At 52.4% G+C, this 21929-nt stretch overlaps 1 protein-coding gene across 6 annotated transcripts in view; it reads left to right on the forward strand.

Annotated features, from left to right (window-relative positions):
* NIPBL (NIPBL cohesin loading factor) overlaps window positions 1-21929 on the forward strand; it is a 2053700-nt gene that overhangs the window by 1029317 nt on the left and 1002454 nt on the right. For all 6 annotated transcript variants that reach the window (XM_069627143.1, XM_069627142.1, XM_069627145.1 and 3 more), the window contains one exon: window positions 13326-13426. In XM_069627143.1, coding sequence (XP_069483244.1) covers window positions 13326-13426 — 101 coding nt within the window. The remainder of the gene's footprint in view (window positions 1-13325; window positions 13427-21929) is intronic.

Consider the following 21929-nt stretch of genomic DNA (forward strand, 5'->3'; position numbering starts at 1 on the left):
CACCACCAAGCACTACAAGTCAGGCAGAGTCTGCAACCCTGCAGGACCCCCAACAACATTCACACCCTACAACACATCAACACGTCTGCTACAGCATAATCGTGGTGCGCAGTCCCTGCCTGCTGGCTGCGTAGCCCGGCAGGAACGCCGGCCGTGAACCGATCAGCATACAACTTGAAGCCCACACTACTGTCCTTCAGCAAAAAAAACAAAACCAGCACAGAAAGACAGTCTGTGCAGGTAGGAGGTGCTCCTTGCTTCCCTCCGCTCCCCCTATCTGCTGGGGGAGGAGGGGGACAGGGGTCAGGGACCTGCTCGCTGTGGGGGCGGTGCTGAGGAATTGTTGCGCCGGCTCCTTCCCAGCTCCAGATAATGCACCCCTCCCCCCGATAATGCCCGGATGCCCCCGATGCGTCCCCCCCCAGGGAAGCACCTCCTAAGACGCTGGCTATACCAAGGGTCCTCTGCAGGTTACAGAAACGGCAACAATAAAGCCCCGAACCTAGGCCCGCACCCCGCCCATGAAGGCTTTGAACGTAGTCCCTGCCGGGAGAGAACCACATCAACAGATCCGTAAGGCATAGCCGGAGAGTAAGCCTTGACCCATCACAGGCACCCACGGTGAAGCCAGGCAGCATCGGCACACCTTAAGAGGGCAGACTCACCTGGTGGGACCCACAAGAAGCAACACACTCGGCAGTGGGGCCCAGAGACCGGGAACACCCGATACATCCACCACAGATCTCCGTATGGCGCGACCCCCGCCGGGACAGGTGGCACTACCTAACAGTCAAGTCTGACCCGGCGCACTGGTTCTAATCAATGGCCCAGCCCGCCAGTCTGTAACACAAAGGTCATTAGCTCCCAGAACACCAGCACACATGGAAGCGCCTGCCCATCCTGGATCAACGATACAGCCCATCGCGCACAGCGAAAAGACTTGAGTAAAGCTGATACGACACCAGCTCACAGGAACCGTACTCGAGAACTATAACCGCCCCTGGGTGCTAACGGCAGGACTCCCTGGCCCGCCGCGCATGACAACCGAGCCCAACACCGAAACACTGAGCTTCATACGACGCCAGTGTGTCAATCCTCAGTCACAGCGCGAGCCCCGCCCTGTCACCTGCACCTTGAGGATACCGTCTACAGGCAACCTAGCATGGGTAAATCCGATAAATCCCAAAGAAAGCTGAACTTTGAGCCGGACTCCATAGTCCAGACCCCCAAACAGCACCTACAACCGGAATCCCCGACACCAACAATGGAACATGACGAATCCTCTCAAGCTCCGGCCATGGACCTCCGAGAGATTCTCCTCGAACTAAAAGCCGGCATAGGCAACCTCGATTGCAAACTTGACACACTTTCATCAAAAGTCGACTTGCTGCAACACCGGCTCGACAAACGCGGCGACAGGCTAGACACGGTGGAACAGAGGGTCTCGGACCTCGACCGTAATGGAATGCTGGTGACCAGGGTGACGGCTCCAGAAAGTCAAATGAAGGCGGTTGCCGCCAACAACAAAGACCTAGAAGGGAGAGCCCACTGCCACATCAGGCTGGTGGGGGAGAGAGAGGGTCAAATACCACTGAAAATGGAGGATTTTGTTGAAAATGTGTGCAAAGAACTTTTTAGATCGTCTGCACTCTCCCAGTTCTGGTGAAAGGGCGCACAGGGAGCTGTCCAACCGCCCAATCCTTGTGACCACGCCACGTCCGATCAGCGCTAGGTTGCTTAATTTCAAAGATCGCGACACGGTTCTGAAACTCGCAAGAGACAAGGGTGAACTACAGTTCGACGGCAACAGCGTCCAAATTTACCCCCACTTTTCGCCTGCAGTCCAACCGTCGGAGATTCTTTACTGGAGTAAAACGCTGCCTGCGGGACAGCCAAATGCAATATTTGATGCTGTTCCCTGCAAAGCTGAGTCCAACATGCTGGAAAAGCGAAGTTATTCACCTCACCGGAAGAAGCAAACACTTTTCTGGATGAAATTGGTTGTCGGCCTATGAGCAATGATCCGAGACCACCAAGAAACGACCGAGCCATAAGGGACCCACATGACAGCGCAGTGTGTCACAGTACTTATTTGTCACTCACCATACACTATTTTGCACTTGGGCACAACGGAAATGTTTTAGTGAAGGGAGCTACTGACCTTGGATGGGCACTAGCGCCCGAGCTTAGCACTGTTTGTATGTTATCAGTTTGTGGGGGGTGGGGTTATTTGACGGGCGGGTTGGCGGTTGCCCGTGTGCGGGAGGGAAGGGAAAGAGTATGGCCATGGCCTGTACACAAGAGGAGGCCATTTTTAGGTTCTGAGAAACAGTTAAGAGAGCAAGCCACGTGTGATCCCGTCCACCACCGACCGACCCTGCGGTCAACCACTTACAGTCAGTACACATGTGCACCGAAGACTATAGCACAATTCCCCACTCCATTCAAGCTAGCAACCTGGAATATTAGAGGGGGCCATAGTCTGACCAAAACTCAGAAAATTACCCAGTACCTTAGAAGACACAACATCGATGTAGCTCTCATTCAGAAGACGCACCTTTTCCTAACTTCTGAGAGTCGCTGGGCACCCGACTGGGGGTGCCACAGATACTACTTATTCGTCCTATGCCAGAGGACTAGCCATACTAATCAATAAGAAAATGAAGTTTAGGTTACTGTCAACAAATGATCGACAAGGAAGGCAGATCACTCCTGGTCCGGGGGGTTCTAGAGGGGTGTGAAATTGTCCTAGTGAACTGCTATGGTTCAAACATAGATGGTTTATAGACAAAGGGCGCCTGGTTGATGCCTTGCTCTACCCAGGAAGGAACACTTATATCAAACGCAATTGAACAAGGACATGTAAACCCCAGAACCACGAGACACTACTTCCTGACAGTGTACACAACAAAATGCAAAAATCTGACAGCTACTTTTAATTCAGATTCAACATATATAAGTAGCCATTAAGACATACAACTAATAGGTCATCATGGAATACTCAAAAATACAAGGACATGTGGACTTTGTATACAAATGGAGGAAACCAAACATAAATCGTTCAGTTGGCAGTTTAACAATTACATTTCATGTTTATCATTACAGAGAGTGACACAGCAGAAGGATAAGGTAATTGCGGTACGTAATGTACAAACAAATAAGATGGATATATGAAGTACTGGGTCAACACACTGTGTTTCGGCCTCAGGGCTATCTTGAGTACCTGTAATTGGGTCGGCCTTCATCAGGACAGGGACAGCAGGTATACATGGGAGATCCTATGCTTTCGTAGTCTAAGTGCACAAGGGCACTAGATCTGAGAGTCCTCGTCTTTAGATGCCACCGGGAGAAAATACTCTGGGGAAAATTCAGTCAAACTTATGCCAGAGTGATGTATGATTGATTCAGTCATCACGCGTATATTGGCTAAAGGGCTTACAATCTGAGCTCCGGGATCCTCAGTACATGTGCAGCAGTGATTCCAAGATGTTCAAACATATGTTAAGTCATGTTGACGTCCGTGGATTGAAAAGACCAATGATTCACGGTACGATTTTAGGTCACAATGCACTGTGGTGCATTGTGGGAGAGTGTGGTGCCTGCAGCACTGCTTTCCTGTCAAATTGTGGGGGCGGGGGGCCTCATCTCCTTCAACAGATGGCGCACGGCGTGTGGTCCCCAACATTAGCATCCAATCACATCAACCGGTTGGAACTACTAAGCGGTGTTCAAGGCCCTGAAGACTTTCCAGACACACCTCCAGTGAAAGATAGTTCGAGGGGATTGGGTCCTCCGACGTATTCCATATCTATGACATGTAATCACCACAGCTGTGCTGCTTCGGAAACTTTTTCGGCGTCTGCGTCCTGCGTCGATGACGTCGATGCGCCGTCGTCGAGGACCTCCTCCGACGTCATCCGATGTGATAAGTAGGACGCACGACGCCCATAGCCTCAGTTCCGTTTTTTCCGCGAACGTGTTGCTTCGTGTTTCTCGGTTTAAACGCCTCGACTCTTTGGAGTTCTGTTCTTCTCGGTTCTTCGAACCTGTTCGTTTGTGAAAATCCTTCAGAAGATGTCTACTTCGTCTTCGACCCCGCGTCCGGGTTTCAAGAAGTGCGGGAGTGTGGGTCCAAGATGTCGGTGACGGGAGGCCCACGACACGGATGACTGTATCGACTGCCAGTCGCTCACGTCCAAAGCCTTACGCGAACGTAAGAAGAAGTTGTCGGTAGGTCGGGTGTCCAAGCCCCGGAAGTCGAAGTCTGCTGGGCTTTCGACGGATAATTCGAGGGGTGACTCTCCGTGTCATCGTCGGAAGTCTCGTGGGTCTCCTTCTAGGAGTCGGTCTCGCCACTCCTCAGCCTCTTCGAGGCATTCTCGGAAGCGCCGACACCGGTCGTCTTCCAGGTCCTCTTCGGAGGGCTCTGCCCGGCACGTCACTTACCCCTCCAGCCGTGCGACGCCGGAGGAATGGGCTTCCTTCGGGAAGAAGATGCTGGCGATTCTTGAGTCGCAGGGTACTCAGCCGTCCGCGCCCCCGAGTGGGGTCTGTCGTGTGAGGTCGAGAGACACCGCTCGCAAGAGTGGTCGGCACGAGTCACGGGAGAGGTCCCGTTCGGACAAGGGGACTCGTTCTCGACGTACCCGTTCCAGGTCCCGGTACTCGACGCGTTCGAGAACGTGTGCACCTGTGAGGTCTTCGAAGAAGGCATCGACGTCTGTGGCGTCGAGGGCGTCGACAGGCTTTCTCGAGGCTCTGGCTCCGAGGAAGTCGTCGATGCCGTCGACGCTCAGGTCGTCGAGGGACACGCTCGGGGCTCCGGCCTCGAGGGCTGTGTCGACGCAGCCGATTCTGGAGGCGCTGCATCTGACGTCGACGCCGATTTCCTTGACGCCGATCCTCTCGGCGCCGATCCTCTCGGCGCCGATGCCGGTTCTCTCGACGCTGGCGCCGATTCGCTCGACGCCATCGTCGCCTTTCGTGTCGGAGGTACCCCTGAGCACGGGTGGACCCCCTAGGAAGGCTCTGGTTAAGAGCAAGCACACTCGAGTGCCTTCTTTTCGCCACCTGGACTATATTTCAGAGGCGGATGAGGATTCTGATGACCTGGTTCCTAGTCAGGTTCCGGATGAAATTGTCTCGGGCCATAGTCAGTTTGACGAGTTGAGACAGTCTCTGCATGATGCCAGTGGACTGGACACCTCTCCGGAGGTGGAGTTTTGTAGGCCTGAGCCTGGCTCTCATGCTGATTCCTCGTACCGGCGCCTTATGGCTAGGGTTTCTGAGTACTTGGGATGGTCTGCTCCCCCAGGGGAGTTTGTACAGGATGATCTGACAGACATCCTTGATGTTGGTCCCCCAACTGACCCGGTTCTGCCGTTCCATATGGCTTTACAGAGAAGGGTGGCGGCGGCTTGGACTGCTCCGGAGAGTCTCCTGGCGGTGGGCAGATCCTTGTCGCGAAAATACCGTCCAGCCAGTGGCGACCCCTGCTACTTGACCAGGCACCCCACTCCGGAGAGTTTGGTGGTGCAGGCGGCCACGGCCCCGGCGAAGCAGGCGTCGTACCCTACCATCCCTCCTGATAGGGACGACAAACGTTTTGATGGCTGGGCGAAGAAAGTGTTTTCTTCTGGTGGTATGGCGCTTCAGGCGGCCAACTCCATTTGTGCCTTGTCGCGTTTCACGCACACTCTGTGGAACTGTGTTGCGTTAGCGGCTGAACATATTCCCGAAGGGGACGAACGGGATGTTTCCTTGCTATGGTCCAGGATGGTAAGGATGCCATGTGTGAGTCCGTTCAGTCGGGTTTGGACTTATCTGAATGCGTCAGTAGGTCCATGGCGGTGAGCACCGTGATACGCAGGTTTGCGTGGTTGCGGAAGTCGGGGTTTGCTCCTGATGTGCAGTCCCGGCTCCTCAACATGCCCTTTGACGGTGAACACCTTTTTGGCAGCAAGGCTGACGAGAGCCTTGAGAGGTTGCAGACATCAAAAGCTGCAGCGAAGTCGTTGGGCGCTGCAGTTCGCCAACCTCCGCCTTTTCGTCCTACGGGACAGCAGTGGAGGGGTGGTTCCTTTCGCTATTACTCATCCTTCAGTAAAGCGAGAGGAGCTGGCAGTCAAAGAGGCCAACGCAGGGGTACCAGAGGTGGACGACAGGGTACCCGTGGTGCCAAGGCCGCTCGGGCAGTTGCCTCTTTGCCCTCAGGTAACGCCGCAGCCGCTCCCACTCAGTCGTGAGGCCATGTCCCATGGTTCGCCGGTTGGGGGAAGGCTGGCGCAGCATCTTGTAGAGTGGCAAGCCATTACTTCAGAAGTGTGGGTTCTGGAGATCATAACCCACGGCTACTGTCTTCCCTTTCGGCACAGGCCTCGCGACAATCCACCGGGGAACCTCTCTTTGCAGAGTCCGGATCCGCTCCTTGCGCAGGAAATTCAAGCCCTGCTGGAGAAAGGCGCCATAGAACTGGTGCCTGTAGCGGAGAGGAACAAGGGATGGTATTCCCCTTATTTTTTGATTTCGAAGAAAGACGGGGGATTGAGACCCATCATGGACTTGCGCGGTTTGAACAAACTCCTCAGGAAGGACAAGTTCAAGATGGTTACTCTCTCTCAAGTCCTCCAGGCCCTTCAGCTTCAGGACTGGTTGGTGTCACTCGACCTCAAGGATGCTTACTTCCATGTGCCGATCCATCCCAAGCACAAGAAGTACCTGAGGTTCGCGGTTGGCGACTCGCACTTTCAGTTTCGGGTCCTGCCGTTCGGATTGACCTCCGCCCCGAGGGTTTTCACCAAGCTCATGGTGGTGGTGGCAGCGCATCTCAGGCAAGGGGGGATTCACGTCTACCCCTACCTGGACGATTGGTTGATCAGGGGGGTGCTCTCCCGAGCAAGTCCTAGATCATCTATCGGTCACCTGTCGCTCCCTTCACAGGCTGGGCTTCTCCCTCAATTTAAAGAAGTCCCATTTGACGCCAACACAGCGGCTCCAGTACATCGGAACAGTGTTTTCCTCCCCAGGTGAGGGCTCTTCACATTCAGCAGATGGTGCACAAGTTTCAGCATGCCCAGACGCTCCCGGCGTTCGAGTTCTTGAGGTTGCTCGGCCTCATGGCATCCTGCATTCTTCTGGTGCCAGAGGCTCGCCTGCGGATGAGATCTTTGCAGTGGGCACTCAAGACGCAACGGTCGCAGTCCTCCGGCAGGATGTCGGACTCGATTCAGGTGCCGTCCTCGGTCGCCTGGGACCTTCTGTGGTGGGCCGTCGAAGGCAACTTGATGAAGGGGGCTCCATTTTGGCTTCCCTGGCCGGAGGTGACGATCGTGACGGGTGCATCCCTCACGGGATGGGGAGCTCATGCCAACGGGCTGACAGTCAGCGGTCGTTGGTCTCCGTCGGAGTCCAGACTCCATATCAATCTGTTGGAGCTGAGGGCCGTCGGGCTAGCCCTGAAGGCTTTTCTGCCGTCTGTGCGAGGGAAGAATGTCCTGATCCTGACGGACAACACAGTGGCCATGCACTACCTCAACAAAAAGGGGGGGGCAGGGTCACTTCCTCTGTGCAGGGAGGCGATGCAGCTCGAGTTCTGGGCCATCCAGCAGGAAGTTTCGATCTCGGCAGTTCATCTGGCCGGAGCCGAAAACGTGACGGCGGACGCTCTGTGCAGGCAGAGCGCGATCTCTCACGAGTGGGAGTTGGCTCAGGAGATTCTCCTGGAGATCTTCGCCCTTTGGGGGACCCCTCAAGTGGATCTCTTCGCCTCCAGTGTCAACCGGAAGTGCGAAAGGTTTTGCTCGCGGGAATTTCCTCCAAAAGGAGCCTTAGGAGACGCGTTCGTGGTGGAGTGGTCATTCCCGCTGCTGTACGCGTTTCCTCCAGTCCCCGTCATCCCGCAAGTGCTGCGGAGGTTACGGAAGTTCGGTTCCCGGATGATCCTCATTGCCCCGGCGTGGGCTCGGAGGACATGGTACCCGGACCTTCTCGACTTATCCATCTGCCCTCCACGTCGTCTTCCCTACCGAGACGATCTGCTCTCACGGGAGGGGGGGTCAGGTTCTCCATCCAGAGGTCAGATCCCTCAACCTTCACGCTTGGCTTCTGAAAGGTTGAGGTATAAGGATTGGGACCTCCCTGAGGACGTGATGGAGGTGTTGCTTTCGGCCCAAAGGCCAGCAACAAAGTCTCTGTACCGTTGCCGTTGGCGTTAGTTCTGCGACTGGTGCAGAGTTCAGAATGTGGATCCTTTTGCATGTGACATCCCCATGGTTCTGTCCTTTTTTTACTTTCTTTGGCCCACAGGGGCTTGCAAGTGGGTACCGTTAAGGGTTACTTGGCGGCGCTGTCCATCTTTAAGCGCTCGTCTGAAGAGTGTTCTTACTTTAAAATCCCTTTGATTTCACAGTTCCTGAAAGGGCTCACTAATGTGTTCCCTCCGTCACCTTTCCTGGTGCCCGGTTGGGATTTAAACCTTGTTCTTAAGTTTCTTATGGGTGCTCCGTTTGAGCCTTTACATTCTTGCCCTTTGAGGCTGTTAACTCTGAAAACTGTGTTTTTAGTTGCGGTTACTTCCGCTCGCAGAGTGAGTGAGTTACAGGCACTTTCAGTTAAGCCTCCCTTCACTGTATTTCACAAGGACAGGGTTGTCCTTAGAGTTCGTCCTTCTTTTCTTCCGAAGGTAGTGACGGAATTTCATTTGGCCCAGAAGGTTGTTCTTCCGGCATTCTATCCTCCTCCGCATCCTGGTAAGGAAGAGGAGAGGCTCCATAGGCTTGATCCTAGGAGAGCTTTAAGCTTTTATGTTTCACGCATGTCCCGGGTCAGAGTGGATGATCAACTCTTTATTGGTTACGCTGGAAAGCGTTTGGGGCAAGCTGTGACGAAACAGACTGTCTCGCTGGATTATTTTGGCCATCTCGGAGTGCTACCGCTTGGCGGGTAAGGACCCACCGGCTGGCTTGCGGGCCCATTCTACCAGGGGTATGGCTGCGTCTACTGCCCTGCAGAGGGGTGTTCCTATTCGCAACATCTATGATGCAGCCACCTGGGCTTCAGTACATACATTTGTACGTCACTATTCCCTCGATTCCATCCGAGCACAGGATCTGGCCTTTGGCAAGGAGGTCCTTTGCTCTGCTATTTGATTGGCTATTCTAAATTTTGATTCTAAATTCTTTCCCTCCTCCTTGCTTTGGTACTGCTTTGGGAGTCTGTCATAGATATGGAATACGTCGGAGGACCCAATCCCCTCGAAGAACAAGTTACTTTCTTACCTGGTAACGTTCTTTCGATGGGATGGTCCGACGACGTATTCCATATCGCTCCCGCCCTGCCTTCCCCGCTGCAGAATTTCTTTTGCGATTGCAGCTTACGTTCCGCAAGCCTTTGTGTCTGTGTCTGACTGGCAGTTGACTTATGTCACACGTTCTGGGGGAAAAAACTACAACTGAGGCTATGGGCGTCGTGCGTCCTACTTATCACATCGGATGACGTCGGACGTCGGAGGAGGTCCTCGACGACGGCGCATCGACGTCATCGACGCAGGACGCAGACGCCGAAAAAGTTTCCGAAGCAGCACAGCTGTGGTGATTACATGTCATAGATATGGAATACGTCGTCGGACCATCCCATCGAAAGAACGTTACCAGGTAAGAAAGTAACTTGTTCTTCTAGTCCTCAGGACAGTACCACGGCCATGTACTACTTGAAAAATCAAGGGGGCAATCGCTCTCTTTGGCTATCCAGACTGTCCCAGAACATCTGGAAGTGAGCACTCGAACACGTTTCTCCTCTCTCATCATGTTCCAGGGGAACTCCATCTTCTGGCAGACGTACTCTGCCGAGGATCCCCCCAACGCCCACGCCTAGGGCACGAGTGGCGGCTACAATAGGACATTTTACTCAACATCTTGCAGAATTGGGCTTCCCAGAGATTGAATTATTCGCCACCCTGGAAAATGCCTAACGCCCCGATTGCACACGACCCCCAGAGCATCCTCGACGGATACGTCGAGGAAGCATCAAACGCCATCCGGTCCTCTGAAAACATAGACGGCACCTGCCGACCCTCATGCCTCCCCGCAACAGTCTTCTCGGAATGCGACTGGGCACTCTACTCATACTAAGAGTTGGTGATCTACAAACCACTGGTATAGCTTACTTAAGTCTTACTACCAATAGGAATTTAGGAAACCTATCCTAACAACACTGCATCAATTTCCTCCGACATTGAATTTAGCAGCTTGGCTCCAGAATTCATAGAGTTTGGATGTTTGAATCTTCTTCAAAGCTGTTTGGACATTCGCAAGGAAGCACGTAAACCCAATATCAGACACTTCAATATCAATTAGTGGAAACACTGTCATTTGGTGTAGAACACAGATCATCTATTCTGTTGACTGCACACCCTCTCACATTCTTCTATACCTACTTTACCTTTTGTATTCAGGGCTAGTCTTTAATTCATTAATAGTGCCATTTAGCTGTTCTTTCTGCTTACACCATCGTGGCCATTGGATCTATAAGGAGGGTGAATGAACTGCAGGCGCTCTCCGTTCAAGATCCATTCACAAGGACAAAGTGGTTTTACACACACATCCATGCTTCTCTCCTAAATACATTCCTAGTTCCACGTCAATCAGTTTATAGAACTTCTCACTTTCTTCAAAACCTACAAATTCAGCAGCGAAGCTTCCAAACATTAGAAGTCAGAAGAGCTGTAACGTATTACGTAAATACAAATTAACCACTATGGAAAACGGCCCAGTTCTTTGTTTCCATAGCCACTGGAAGAGAAGGGGATCCTGTCTGTCGGCTATTTCCAAATGGATTGGTCAATGCATCCAAATATGTTATTCTCTTTCAAAGAACTTTACCCTTTATGCCCAGAGCGCACACTAGTAGAGGCACAGAGGCTACTTTAGCTTTCATTGCAAATGTACCTTTAGAGGCATTTGCAAAGCAGCTACCTGGAGTTCAATTAACACATTTGCACAGCATTACTGATTAGATACTCTTAGAGTGTGTACCTTCTAACATCCCACCACCATCTCCTGGCACTGCTCGCTACTGTATGCATCACATGTGATTCTAAGTGTAAGGTGTTTCTCCCTGTGATTCTGTACGACTGGGTGAGCAGCAACCTGTAGGAGCCCTGAGCTGAATTTCATGAACTTTACTGCACACGTGCAAATGGAAACCCAGGGGGAATGATTGAAGGGCCCTCCACTGAAAGACTATGGCAGGTCAGCCTGAATGCTAACAGATGTACTGGTGCACCTGGTTAAATAAACAGTCTTATTTCATTTGATAAGCTTGCCAGATCTTTTTTTTTTTATGTAACTGCAATTTGTAAAACAGAACCTCTTTATACAAGAGTAATATTACACCACTGGGCCCCTAGCTGACGCACTCTCGGATCATACATGAAATAGATACTTAAAGGTCCGTATTCCATTACCTCCAATATTAAATAAACAGCATCAATTGGGTCACCTGGGAGCAAGGTGCATTCATATTTGATGAATAAATAAATAGCATCACCCGGGCGACTTGGGAGCAAGTCTATTCGCATTTGGTAAATAAAGAACTAGAATCAATTGGGTCACCTGGGAGCAAGTTCCTTAAACATTTGGTAAATAAATAATTAAATAGCATCCATTGGGCCCCTTAGGAGCAAGTCCGTTGACATTTGGTAAATAATTAAATGTTCCTCACAAGAATTCCTATACTCTGGACGCACAACACCTAGAACACAGACCCACCTTCAACCAGACTGGACACTTGCGTGTAACCAACCCCTACCCGTAGAAAGGCGAGCCCCCTGATATGTCATAAAGGGTATCTTCAATTCCCCCACAGTGCTGCCTATGTGCTAAGATCAGAAATGGGCAGATCACTGTCCCCGGTGTAGATTTAACCGTAGAAAGGTAGACCATACTAACCTAACTAACCTGGCCGAACCGGGCCTCTGAAGAGTGGAGGAACACCTCCGCAACAGGGTGCCTAGCACCCTACAGGTCCTCCTGGTGCCTCCCACACGGGTCCCCTGAATGGGCACCCAACACTTTCATGAGGTGAGGTACATCATCCCCACCTGCTGCGGAGATAACTAATAGAGTAAGGCCTCTCCGTGTTCACTGTGACAAGCCTGGAGAATCCCACCTTCAGGCCTGTCTGTCAAACCCATGTGTTTGCTGTATACCGGCTCATGCGGTATGCGGTTCTCCTTCCTTACTCTTTCACACTACTACCTGGCCGCTAACACGTGGTGCGAGGAAAACGACTTTGCGCTCTCCCTCACGAGCGGTGTCGGGGCTTTGTACAGCACCTTCCATCATGCTCCTTTAGCTGTCGACACCAGCGCACCCTCTCAACCCTAGGTAGGAGAGAGAGAAATGCCGGCCCAGAAAGTGGGCAGCCTCCGGGGACGTCCCTGACACAACAGAGGGCCTGGCTACCCTCCATGATGGTCTGGAGCTTCCTATTCCTCTCGTATCTTCCAGCGCTGTCCCTTGAGAGGATCCCCCTCGTGGTTATATGCTCCCCGGGGACCTTCCACCTGTGTGTCAGCAGGGGAGCTCTTGCCCGCTCTGAGGTGAAACCACCTCCCTGAGAGGCCCGCCCCTGCTGTTGGAGCATACCATGTCTGTTAGACAAACTCTAAACAAACGTGACACAGAGCCCATGTACACACGGCAACCCACAAGAAATGCAGGTTTACATAAGCAGATCCACAAGCCTCAGAAGGCATACATTACTTACTGTAATTGTATTTCTGATGCTTGTATCTGCTTAGGTTCACATGCACACCTGCCCTTCCTCCCCTCTTCGATTTGAAGGCACCTAGGCCGATAACACCTTTATCTTCTGTACTCGTGCATACTTGATGCTCCCTCTGATCAGAAACAAAACAATCCGAGGGATCTCGACGCGTGAAGGATCATGGGTACAATACACATCACACAGGGATAATATTACAAGCCTACCCAGTCGACGTCCCTTTTCGAAACTCAAAAACAAGAATGCAATACGCTACACTTACTACTAGATGTCGGTCTATGCACAGCATGTAAATCTAAGCAGATGGTAACATCATAAATATGATTACGGTAAGTAATGTATTCCTTTTACACAATACCTTTAAGTGTCGGAGCATTCCTAACTATGTGATAGTTCAATGATATTGTTAAGGTAACACTGATAAAGCCATTTCTGCAAATTATGCTTTTAAAAAATAATTCTGTTGTGAAAAGTGTAACATTCAGCATTTCATTTAAAATACTGAATAAATAATGTATTTATTTTGATTTAAATACTCCCAGGTGTTCTCTAGGTATGAGAAACACAGGCAGCTGATCCTTGAGGAAATTTTTACTTCACTTGCAAGACTGCCCACAAGTAAGAGAGGCTTGAGGAATTTCAGGTAATGGACAATACACAAACAGGTTTTCATTTTTGAATTTGTAGCATTCTTAAGGAATATTTCCTGGAAGCAATGTATTAAACTGTTTTCGCCTCACAGCCACTATTATGAGCACTGACCACATATCAAGAATTTTTTGAAGAATACAATGCATAATGTGGAGGAGCACCAGTGCCCGCCTGTGCGTGGCCTGGGTGAGCTACAGTGCTACAGCAGGCCAAAATGTGGCGCAATCAGAATTAAACTCTTGGACTCCCGGTGCTTGAGTGCTGTGGAAGTGGGGTTAGGAGAAGTTCTCTATAAACTGGGAAAAACCTTACCCCATCGTTGCATAGCTGATGGGAGGCCCACAGGCTGGTGTGTAGAACTGGTTGTGAAATCCTCCTATTTGAATGGTGAAAGGAGAAATATCCTCATCACCTAAAATATCCTGAGATACCCTAGCATTCATCGATTGGGGATGATAGATTGAAATTAAAAGCCTGTGATGCTGAAAGTTCTGCTTTAGCTTTTTGTCCTGATGCTGCATGTGCGCTTCGTGGGATGTTCACTCCGTCATGGTATTGCGAGTTCCCTTTAGTTCTGTATGCAAGTATGTTTGCATAGATAATTGGGGGACTTCACTGTGGTTGGTGGCAGCATTAACACAGTGTTTGACGGTAAAGCTCTGCTGTAACCTGGTGCTGAGCCTGTCAGGAAACCTTGGGGTATAGGCCTGCATGCCAGACTCCCATACAGATGTCAGCAAATGTATTTGCGACTGTGTAGGCCTGGAAGTCATGAAATCTTCCGTTAAATGGAATCCCCCATCCCTGTGTTCAGTGTGTGAAGGCTACCATTCTAAAGTTAGGTAAATGAGCGCATCTTTAGCTTTCTTTGGCTCACCTTGCTTTTAATGTGTTCAAGCAATTGTGGCAAATTCTAAAGTGGATCATAGTAAACACAATTCTGATGCTTGTTAATCTGCTTAGAATCACATGCTGTGCATAGTCCGGCATCCAGTGGTCACTGCAGAGTATTGCATTTTGTTTTTCGTAGTCGAAAAGGGGACGTCGACATAGGCGTGTCTGTAATACTATCCCTATAGTGACATGCAGTGTACCTACAATCCCTCACGCGTTGAGGTCCCTCAGATTGTTTTTTTCCGCCCAGATATTGGTCGCCTTAATGCGGAGCTCGTTAGAAAGAAATTGCAAAACATTTATTTGACCCTTGGTCGTTATTCTTTAAAGATTACATCAGATCTCTCCTTCGACGGCGAAGCTGTTTTCACCGCCGATTAAGAACTTCGACGGCGGTGACTTAGACAGAGGCGATCCTTCGGTGCTGCCGAACACGTGGCCCGGCCTCGCTGGCCTAAACAGTAGGGAGAGTGGGGGTCGTGGGGCTTTTCTGCTTCTTTCTAAGAATGCCTTTCTCTTTCACCCCCTTTCTTTCGGGGTCGGTATCACTTTATTTTTTTTTAACTGTAGTTTTTATTGGCATTTTTAACTTTACAAACAAATAAGAAAAAGCTACGAAACCCCTTGCACCCCCAACCCCCCCCGCAGACCCGTCCCCTCCTGGGTCCCGACCCCCCTCCCCCGTGTCCAATTCAGTGTAGTGTATCTGCCATGGGAGACTAATAATGTTACCTCCATCTCCCGTGTCTCGGAGATGTTGCGATACGTGACCGTGTCATCAGTTGACTTGGTCCCAGGTCGTGGGGTCCCCGGTCGGGCTGACCTGCATAGCGGGGTTAATCACGTCATCTTCGGGGCGGGTTTCATTCTGTGGGTTAAATGAACGTCCCATCCCCAGGATTGCTGTACTCCAATCCAATCTGTGAGGAAAGAGCTAGTATCGTTATTAATCATGGCTGTCAATTTATCCATCAAAAACATGTTTTTCACTTTTTTCAGCCAGTCCTCCTTTGAGGGGGCCTCAGGACTCTTCCATTTCTGGGCCAATGCTACTCTGCCCGCCCTTAGCATGGTTTCCCACATCCTTGGATATCGGTGCAACTCCGCGTCCTCCGGGGGGAGGCCCAACAACATCGTCATGGGATTAAGTGGTAAACGGTCTTCAGTTACTTCCGCTATCCAGTCCCTCACTAGTTCCCAGTATGCTTGCACCTTCGGGCAGTGCCACCACATGTGGCCTCTGGATCCCATCTGCCCGCATCCTCTCGGGCACCTTGGCGACACCCCCGGGAACATCTGACAGTTTTACGGGGTCTCTGTGCCACCCCTGTAATATCTTAGTTGTGCTCCATGTCCGAGGTGAAAAGGTTTCTGTGAAATGCGATTTTGAATATTCTGGCCCAGTCATCCTCTGAGATTTCAGCACCTGCCAGGTCATCCCAGAACAAGCGGAAGCTCCTCCTACCTTGAAGGTTGTAAGTATTTAGAAGCCTGTACATACTTGAAACCGCCCCCTTCCTGGAGGCCGCCGAGTCGAAGAGTTTCTCGAACGGGGTCAACTGTCTTCTTAGGTTAGTGCCCCATGATTGGTTGCAAAGGATGCCCTTTAGGTGGAGGTATTCGAAGATGGATATTGATTCACGACCTAGAGCATCTTTGAGGTCTTCGTAAGATAGCAATTCGCCTTCCCTGAACATCTGCCCAGCCCACTCCATCCCCATGTCTGACCAGTTCTGGGAGTGTCTGAACCCTCTCCCTCCCAGGTTGATGGGATGGCCCCAGAGAGATTACATCGGAGACGGCCATGGGGTGAGGTGAGCGGTTTGCGGTCCTTCTTTCCAAATGTCCCAGAGGACTCCCCGGATCGGATGGGATCGTAAGTGTCGGGATCTCCCTGCGAGGCACCCATAGGAGGTTGCGGACCTTCCGGGAGTGGGCATCCATATCCTCCAGGTAAGACCAATACGTTCTCGGGCCCTCTTTCATGTGCTCCAGGAGGACGCGCAGTTGGGCAGCACAGAAATAAAGGTGAAAGTCCGGCAGCCCGAATCCCCCCTCCTCCCTTGGTAGGGTCAAGGTGGCCTTTCCAGTTCTCGGGGTTTTCCCTTGCCATACAAAGTCGCGGACCCCATTTTGTAAGTCTCTGAAGTTCTGCACTGGGACTCTGGACGGGAGAGCCGTGAATAGGTACAGGAGTCGTGGCAGAATGTTCATTTTGACTGCCGTCATTCGGCCATACCACGAGAGGATCATTTTGCCCCATCTCCTCATATCAGAAGTGATCTCCGCCATCATGGGGCCGTAATTGGCGGGGCCCAAGTTCGAAATGTTTCTGGTGAGGAGTACCCCCAAGTATCGTATGGCGACCCTCTCCACTTCAATCCCATGGAACCTATTCAGAGGGTCAAGCACTGGGTCTATTGTTCGCATTGGGAGCAAGACAGATTTTGCCGTGTTTATTTTCAGACCAGAGAAGCGACCAAATGATGACACCAGGGTCAGGAGGGGGAGGGGGGTAGTGAGGAGCCCGGGTCCACCAGGTAGGCCAGAATTTCATCTACAAACAGGGAAAGCTTGAATTCGATTTCCCCTCTTCTTATTCCCTTGTTGTCTGGGATAGCTCTGACCGCTATTGCCAAAGCCTCCATTGTGAGGACATATATCAGGGGGGAGAGTGGGCACCCCTGCCTTGTCCCTCGGGAGAGGGGGGGGAACGACCCGGACAGCGTCCCGTTCACCTGTAACCTAGCCAAGGGAGCTCTGTAGAGTGCAGTTACCCAGCTCATGATGCGAGTCCCAAAGCCCATTCTGTGAAGAAGCTCCATGTAGCGCCACTCAACCCTGTCAAAGGCCTTCTCCGAGTCCAGTGAGAGGACACATGCGTCGAGCTCCGATCTTTGGGCAAAGTGGAGCAGGTCTAGTGTTTTACGGATATTATCAGACCCCTGTCTTCCGCTAATGAAGCCTACCTGGTCCCCATGGATTAACATCGGCATTATTCCTTCCAGCCGCTTCCCCACCACCTTGGCCAAGATCTTAACATCAATGTTTAACAATGATATGGGCCGATAGGAGGAACATTCCGATGGATCCTTTCCCTCTTTGGGCAAGACCGCTATCACGGCCCTCATCATGGACTCGGGGAGTATGCCCCCCTCCAGTACCCCATTAAAGACCCTCACCAAGTATGGGACCAGGGAGGAGCGAACATATTTGTAAAAGAAGACTGTGAAGCCATCCTCCCTGGGGGAAGTTCCCATCTTCATTCCGCTAATCACCCTGTCCACTTCATCTTCGGTTACCGGGCCCTCTATCCCCTCTGCCATTTCCCTCGAGAGGGATGGGATCTGTATCGAGTTCAAGAAGCTTTCTATCTGGGATCATCTCCGTCGTATTCAGAAGAGTAGAGGGTTTTATAATATTGGCGGAAAGCCTCGCCGATATGGGGAGAGTCATTGCCAAGGAGCCCCTGAGCGTCCCTCACCTCCTTCACCCTCCTTTTCTCTGGACCTCCTTCAACTTCCAGGCTAAGATCCGATCTGCCCTGTCCCCTTTCTCATAATATTTTTGTTTTACCATTTGGAGGCTCCTTTCTGTTTTGTGTAAAAGTAGATCTTTTAGCTGTAGCCTGCAGTCTTCCAGAGCGGCCACCCAATCGCGCTCTAATGGTTGCCCCGGGGAGCTCTCCGGTTGGAGACGGGCTATTCTTTCTCTCAGAGCTTTCTCCTGGGTCTCCCTCTCCCTTTTCTTTTGGGCCCCTATTTTTATGAGGACCCCTCGTAGGGTAGCCTTATAGGCGTCCCAGAGCGTGTGAGTGGCCACCTCCCCGTTATCATTCAGCTCAAAGAACTCTGTTATGCAGTCCAAGACCTCCTGTGCAAGGACCTCATCTTTTAATAGGGCATTGTTACATTTCCAGCGCCCTCTGCGTTCCCTGCACCAACCCATCGTTATGGTGACTCGGGCCATGTCGTGGTATGACCAGGGGACTGGGTCTATCCTATAGCCCGACACATATGGTCGGAGTGTTTCGTCTACCAGGATATATCCTATTCTGGAGAAAGAGTTGTGTATCGCTGAGTAATAGGTGAAGGATGGGATCCCCACTCTGGGAGAAGGAATTGTATCTATTAGTCCCTTCTTCTGCGGATCTGGGATTAAGGGGGTCTACCCTCTTCCTGTCCATGGTTGGGTCGAGGACCATGTTGAAATCTCCCGCTGCCACCAGCGGACCTTGCATGAATAGTCTGAGCCTATCTCTTCTTCCCAGAATTGGGCCTGTCCTTCGTTCGGGCCATACACTACAGCCAGAGTAAGGGGGGAGCCCTGTAGGGTGCCCCGAACCAACAAATTTCGGCCCTCCGGGTCCTTCAGGATGTCTAACTTCTCAAACCCCACGTCCCTTGCCACCAGGATGGCCACCCCTCTTTTTTGGTCCTGTGGGATGCATGAAAGACCTCCTCGATTCCCCCTCCTCGCAACCTGGGCTCCTTTCCCCTTGCCCAGTGTGTTTCTTGCACGAACAGCAGGTCTAGTTTCGCCCTCCTAAACTCTCTGCAGATCAGAGATCTTTTCGTAGGGGTATTCAGCCCCTGCACGTTAAGGGTACCCACTCCCAGGGCCGGCAAGCTATCAGCAATAGTCTGTGTTTCCTGCTCTGATGGTCAACAAAATCGCAACAAAATCTCCCTTTGCGCTCCACTTGAATCAACTTTTGGACTCTATTATAACGTTTCCCCAACTGACCCCCAAACCCCTTCCCTAACAAACAATCCCCAACTCGTTGGTGCCCCCCCACCCCTTGCCCCGACGTCCAGCCAGATTGTTCAGACATCGCTGGCACTTTGGCCGGACCACCAGCATAGCATGCCCCTCTCAGCCAGGCGATCGTTACCAATCACATTATTGTGACCCCCCCCCCTTCTCGACCTCATCCCCGCATTTGAACCCGCTAAGTTTGCTTTTCATGGGGATTCTGGCTTCATCTTTACCTCCTGTCTTTGCCGATTCACTACCCCGCGGGCGATCCATAATCCTTAGTAAACCCAAAAAGCCATTCTCGCTCTGGGACTCCCTGGTGATCACCCCTCAGAATCATTCCGTTCCCCCTCTTTTGCTGGGGAGGGCGTGTTCATCCTCCTAAATTTCCTTGCTCCTGATTTCTTCCTTCTTTCGCCCGACGGGCCTTAGCCACCCGATCCACTCCTGGCCGGCCCCAACGGTTCCCGTCAGAGTGTTGGGTCAGACATTGTCCTGGATGGCTCCCTTGATATCTTCCTCCGAGATCAGTGTCGTTCGTTGGCCTAAGTATTCAAATGTTAAGGAGAAGGGGTTGTATCGCACTCCCTTCTCTTTCAACAGCTGTGTGAGGGGACGGCACATCCTGCGTTTGGCCAGGGTGTATGCCGAAAGGTCCTGGAAAATGGAGATTTGGGAGTTGTTATACGTAATCTCCTGAGTTTTCCTGGAGGCCTCCAACACCCGCGTCCTTTCCAGATAGTAATGGAACCGGACTAGGATCGATCGGGGGGCCCCCCGCCCGTCCTCCCGCTCTATGTACCCGATCAAATATGAGTTCAGTGGTCATCTCTTCTTCAAAGAGGAGGGCGATTATGTTCCGCACCACTCGGGTCAGCTCTCTCTCCGTCTCCGGGACCCAAAAAATCCTGAGGTGGTTTCTCCGCTCCCTGTTCTCAAAATCATCCATCTGTCTCGACCTCTCCTCCTCCCTTTTTTCAAGGGCGGCTAACCTCATGGTTGTCTCTACCTCAAGAGTTGCCGATGAAGATTGGTTGGACTCAACCTGAAGGAGTCTGTCCTCAACTTTGTTGGTCCATTTTTTCAAATTATTGGGCAATGTCCGCGCGCATATCTCGTATTTCTTGCAAGATGGTAGCAAAGCCCCGTTCCATTGCGGTCGTTGAGGGTGCTGAGGTTTCTTGATGGGCCATTACCTCACCGTGGGGCGGTTCTTTTACGGGGGGGTCCGGGTCTTGGTAGCGATATTTTTGCAAATTCCTTTGCCAGTCCATCAGGTTGCCCCCCGGGCTCTCTGCCAGGTGTGCCTCAATTCCTAGTGGGCCACAAGCTCACCTGCGGGTCCGTTGGTGACACTTCGGTGGAAGTGCTCTTCAGGAGATGAGGCGGGAAGCGGTGGCCACCCCCTAACACTTCAGTGTGTCTCTGCTGGGTCTTAATAGTTGCCCCCTTGGCAGGCTCATGCCCCGCCAGCCTCAGGCGGTGGCCTCGCACCCAGGGCGGCAACTGCAGTGCCTCCGGTGTCCCTTTTATCCTCTGGGGTGGGGGAGGGGTGCTTTTGCCACACGGGGTGGTGGACTGCTGTCCTTTTCGTGTTGTTGGAGGCCCCTCTTGGCAGGTCTCACTTTCCCCCCACAGGAATCGCCCCCCTGCGGTGATGCCGCCGATCGGGATCCGGAGGAGGGGGGGTGGGTACCTCTCTTGCAGGCAGGGGGGGGGGACCTCTCCGGGGAACGCTCCGGGTGAGCGTCTCCTCCCCCCAGTGGTGGCGCGCTTCACCCGCGGCCTGTGCTGTCCTGAGCGGGAAGTGAAGGGAGGTTGCCTCCTCCGTCGGCTCCGGCGGGCCCGATCGCCCCTCTCCGAGTCCTGTACTGGGCAGGCCGCGGCCCTCTGTCAGGTCTCGCAGACTCTTGCGGCGATCTTGCTGTGGCGTGGGGGGCCTCTCCGGGGACCGCTCCGGGTGAGCGTCTCCTCCCCCAGTGGCGGCGCGCTTGTCCCGCGGCCTGTGCTGCCTTGAGCGGGTAGTGAAGGGAGGCTGTCTCCCCCGCCGGCTCCGGCGGGCCTGATCACCCCTCTCCGAAACCTGCACTGGGCGGGCCGCGGACCTGTCCCCGGTCTCGTGGTCTCTTCCAGCGATCCTGCTGCGGCAGCCGCGTCTCTGGTTCTCTGCCTTCCCGTGGTCTTCCGACCCCGTTGTTTCGCTCGATGGGTGCCCTGGGGGGTCGTATCACGCTCCGGTCCACTTTCGCACCGCAGGGGGGGGGTGTTGGAGGGGGGGGGCTCAGACCCGGTTGTGACCTGGTCTCGGGAAGAGCTCGCGAATCAGCCCCCTGGTGGCCTCTCGTTATCACTTTTAACTGTATCCTCAGCTATGGAGAGGACTCCTTTTAGATTTTGCCCGCCCTGCAAGGGCAAATTCACATGGAAGGATAAGCACAAGCGGTGTAATCGTTGCTTACACCTTGATCACAACGAGGACGGCTGTGCGGCCTGTAAACTTACATTAAAGGACCGCAGGGTCAAGAGGTGGGCAGCCTACGCTATCTCTAGAGCTGATTCCTCTTCCGCCAACGCATGTGACGAGGACAGTGAGAATCCTACCTCCGTTTCGGAGGTTGTAGACCTCTCTAGGGAGTGTACCCGCTCCTCAGCGTCTCTCCCCGGCCCCGACAAGTTCGGCTCACGCCCTACTTATGGGTATGAACACCCCGGCGACACTGACGCACACAAAAAACATAAACACAAACACACAACCCATGGCACTTCGTCGAAGATGAAGAAAGCCCTCGCGCCAACGGAGACGCCGGGCCTACCGGCGACCTCTGCCGACCATAAGGGTCGCA

The sequence above is a fragment of the Ambystoma mexicanum genome, chromosome 6p (assembly GCF_040938575.1).
Source record: "Ambystoma mexicanum isolate Mex_15411 chromosome 6p, UKY_AmexF1_1, whole genome shotgun sequence".
NCBI lineage: Eukaryota > Metazoa > Chordata > Amphibia > Caudata > Ambystomatidae > Ambystoma > Ambystoma mexicanum.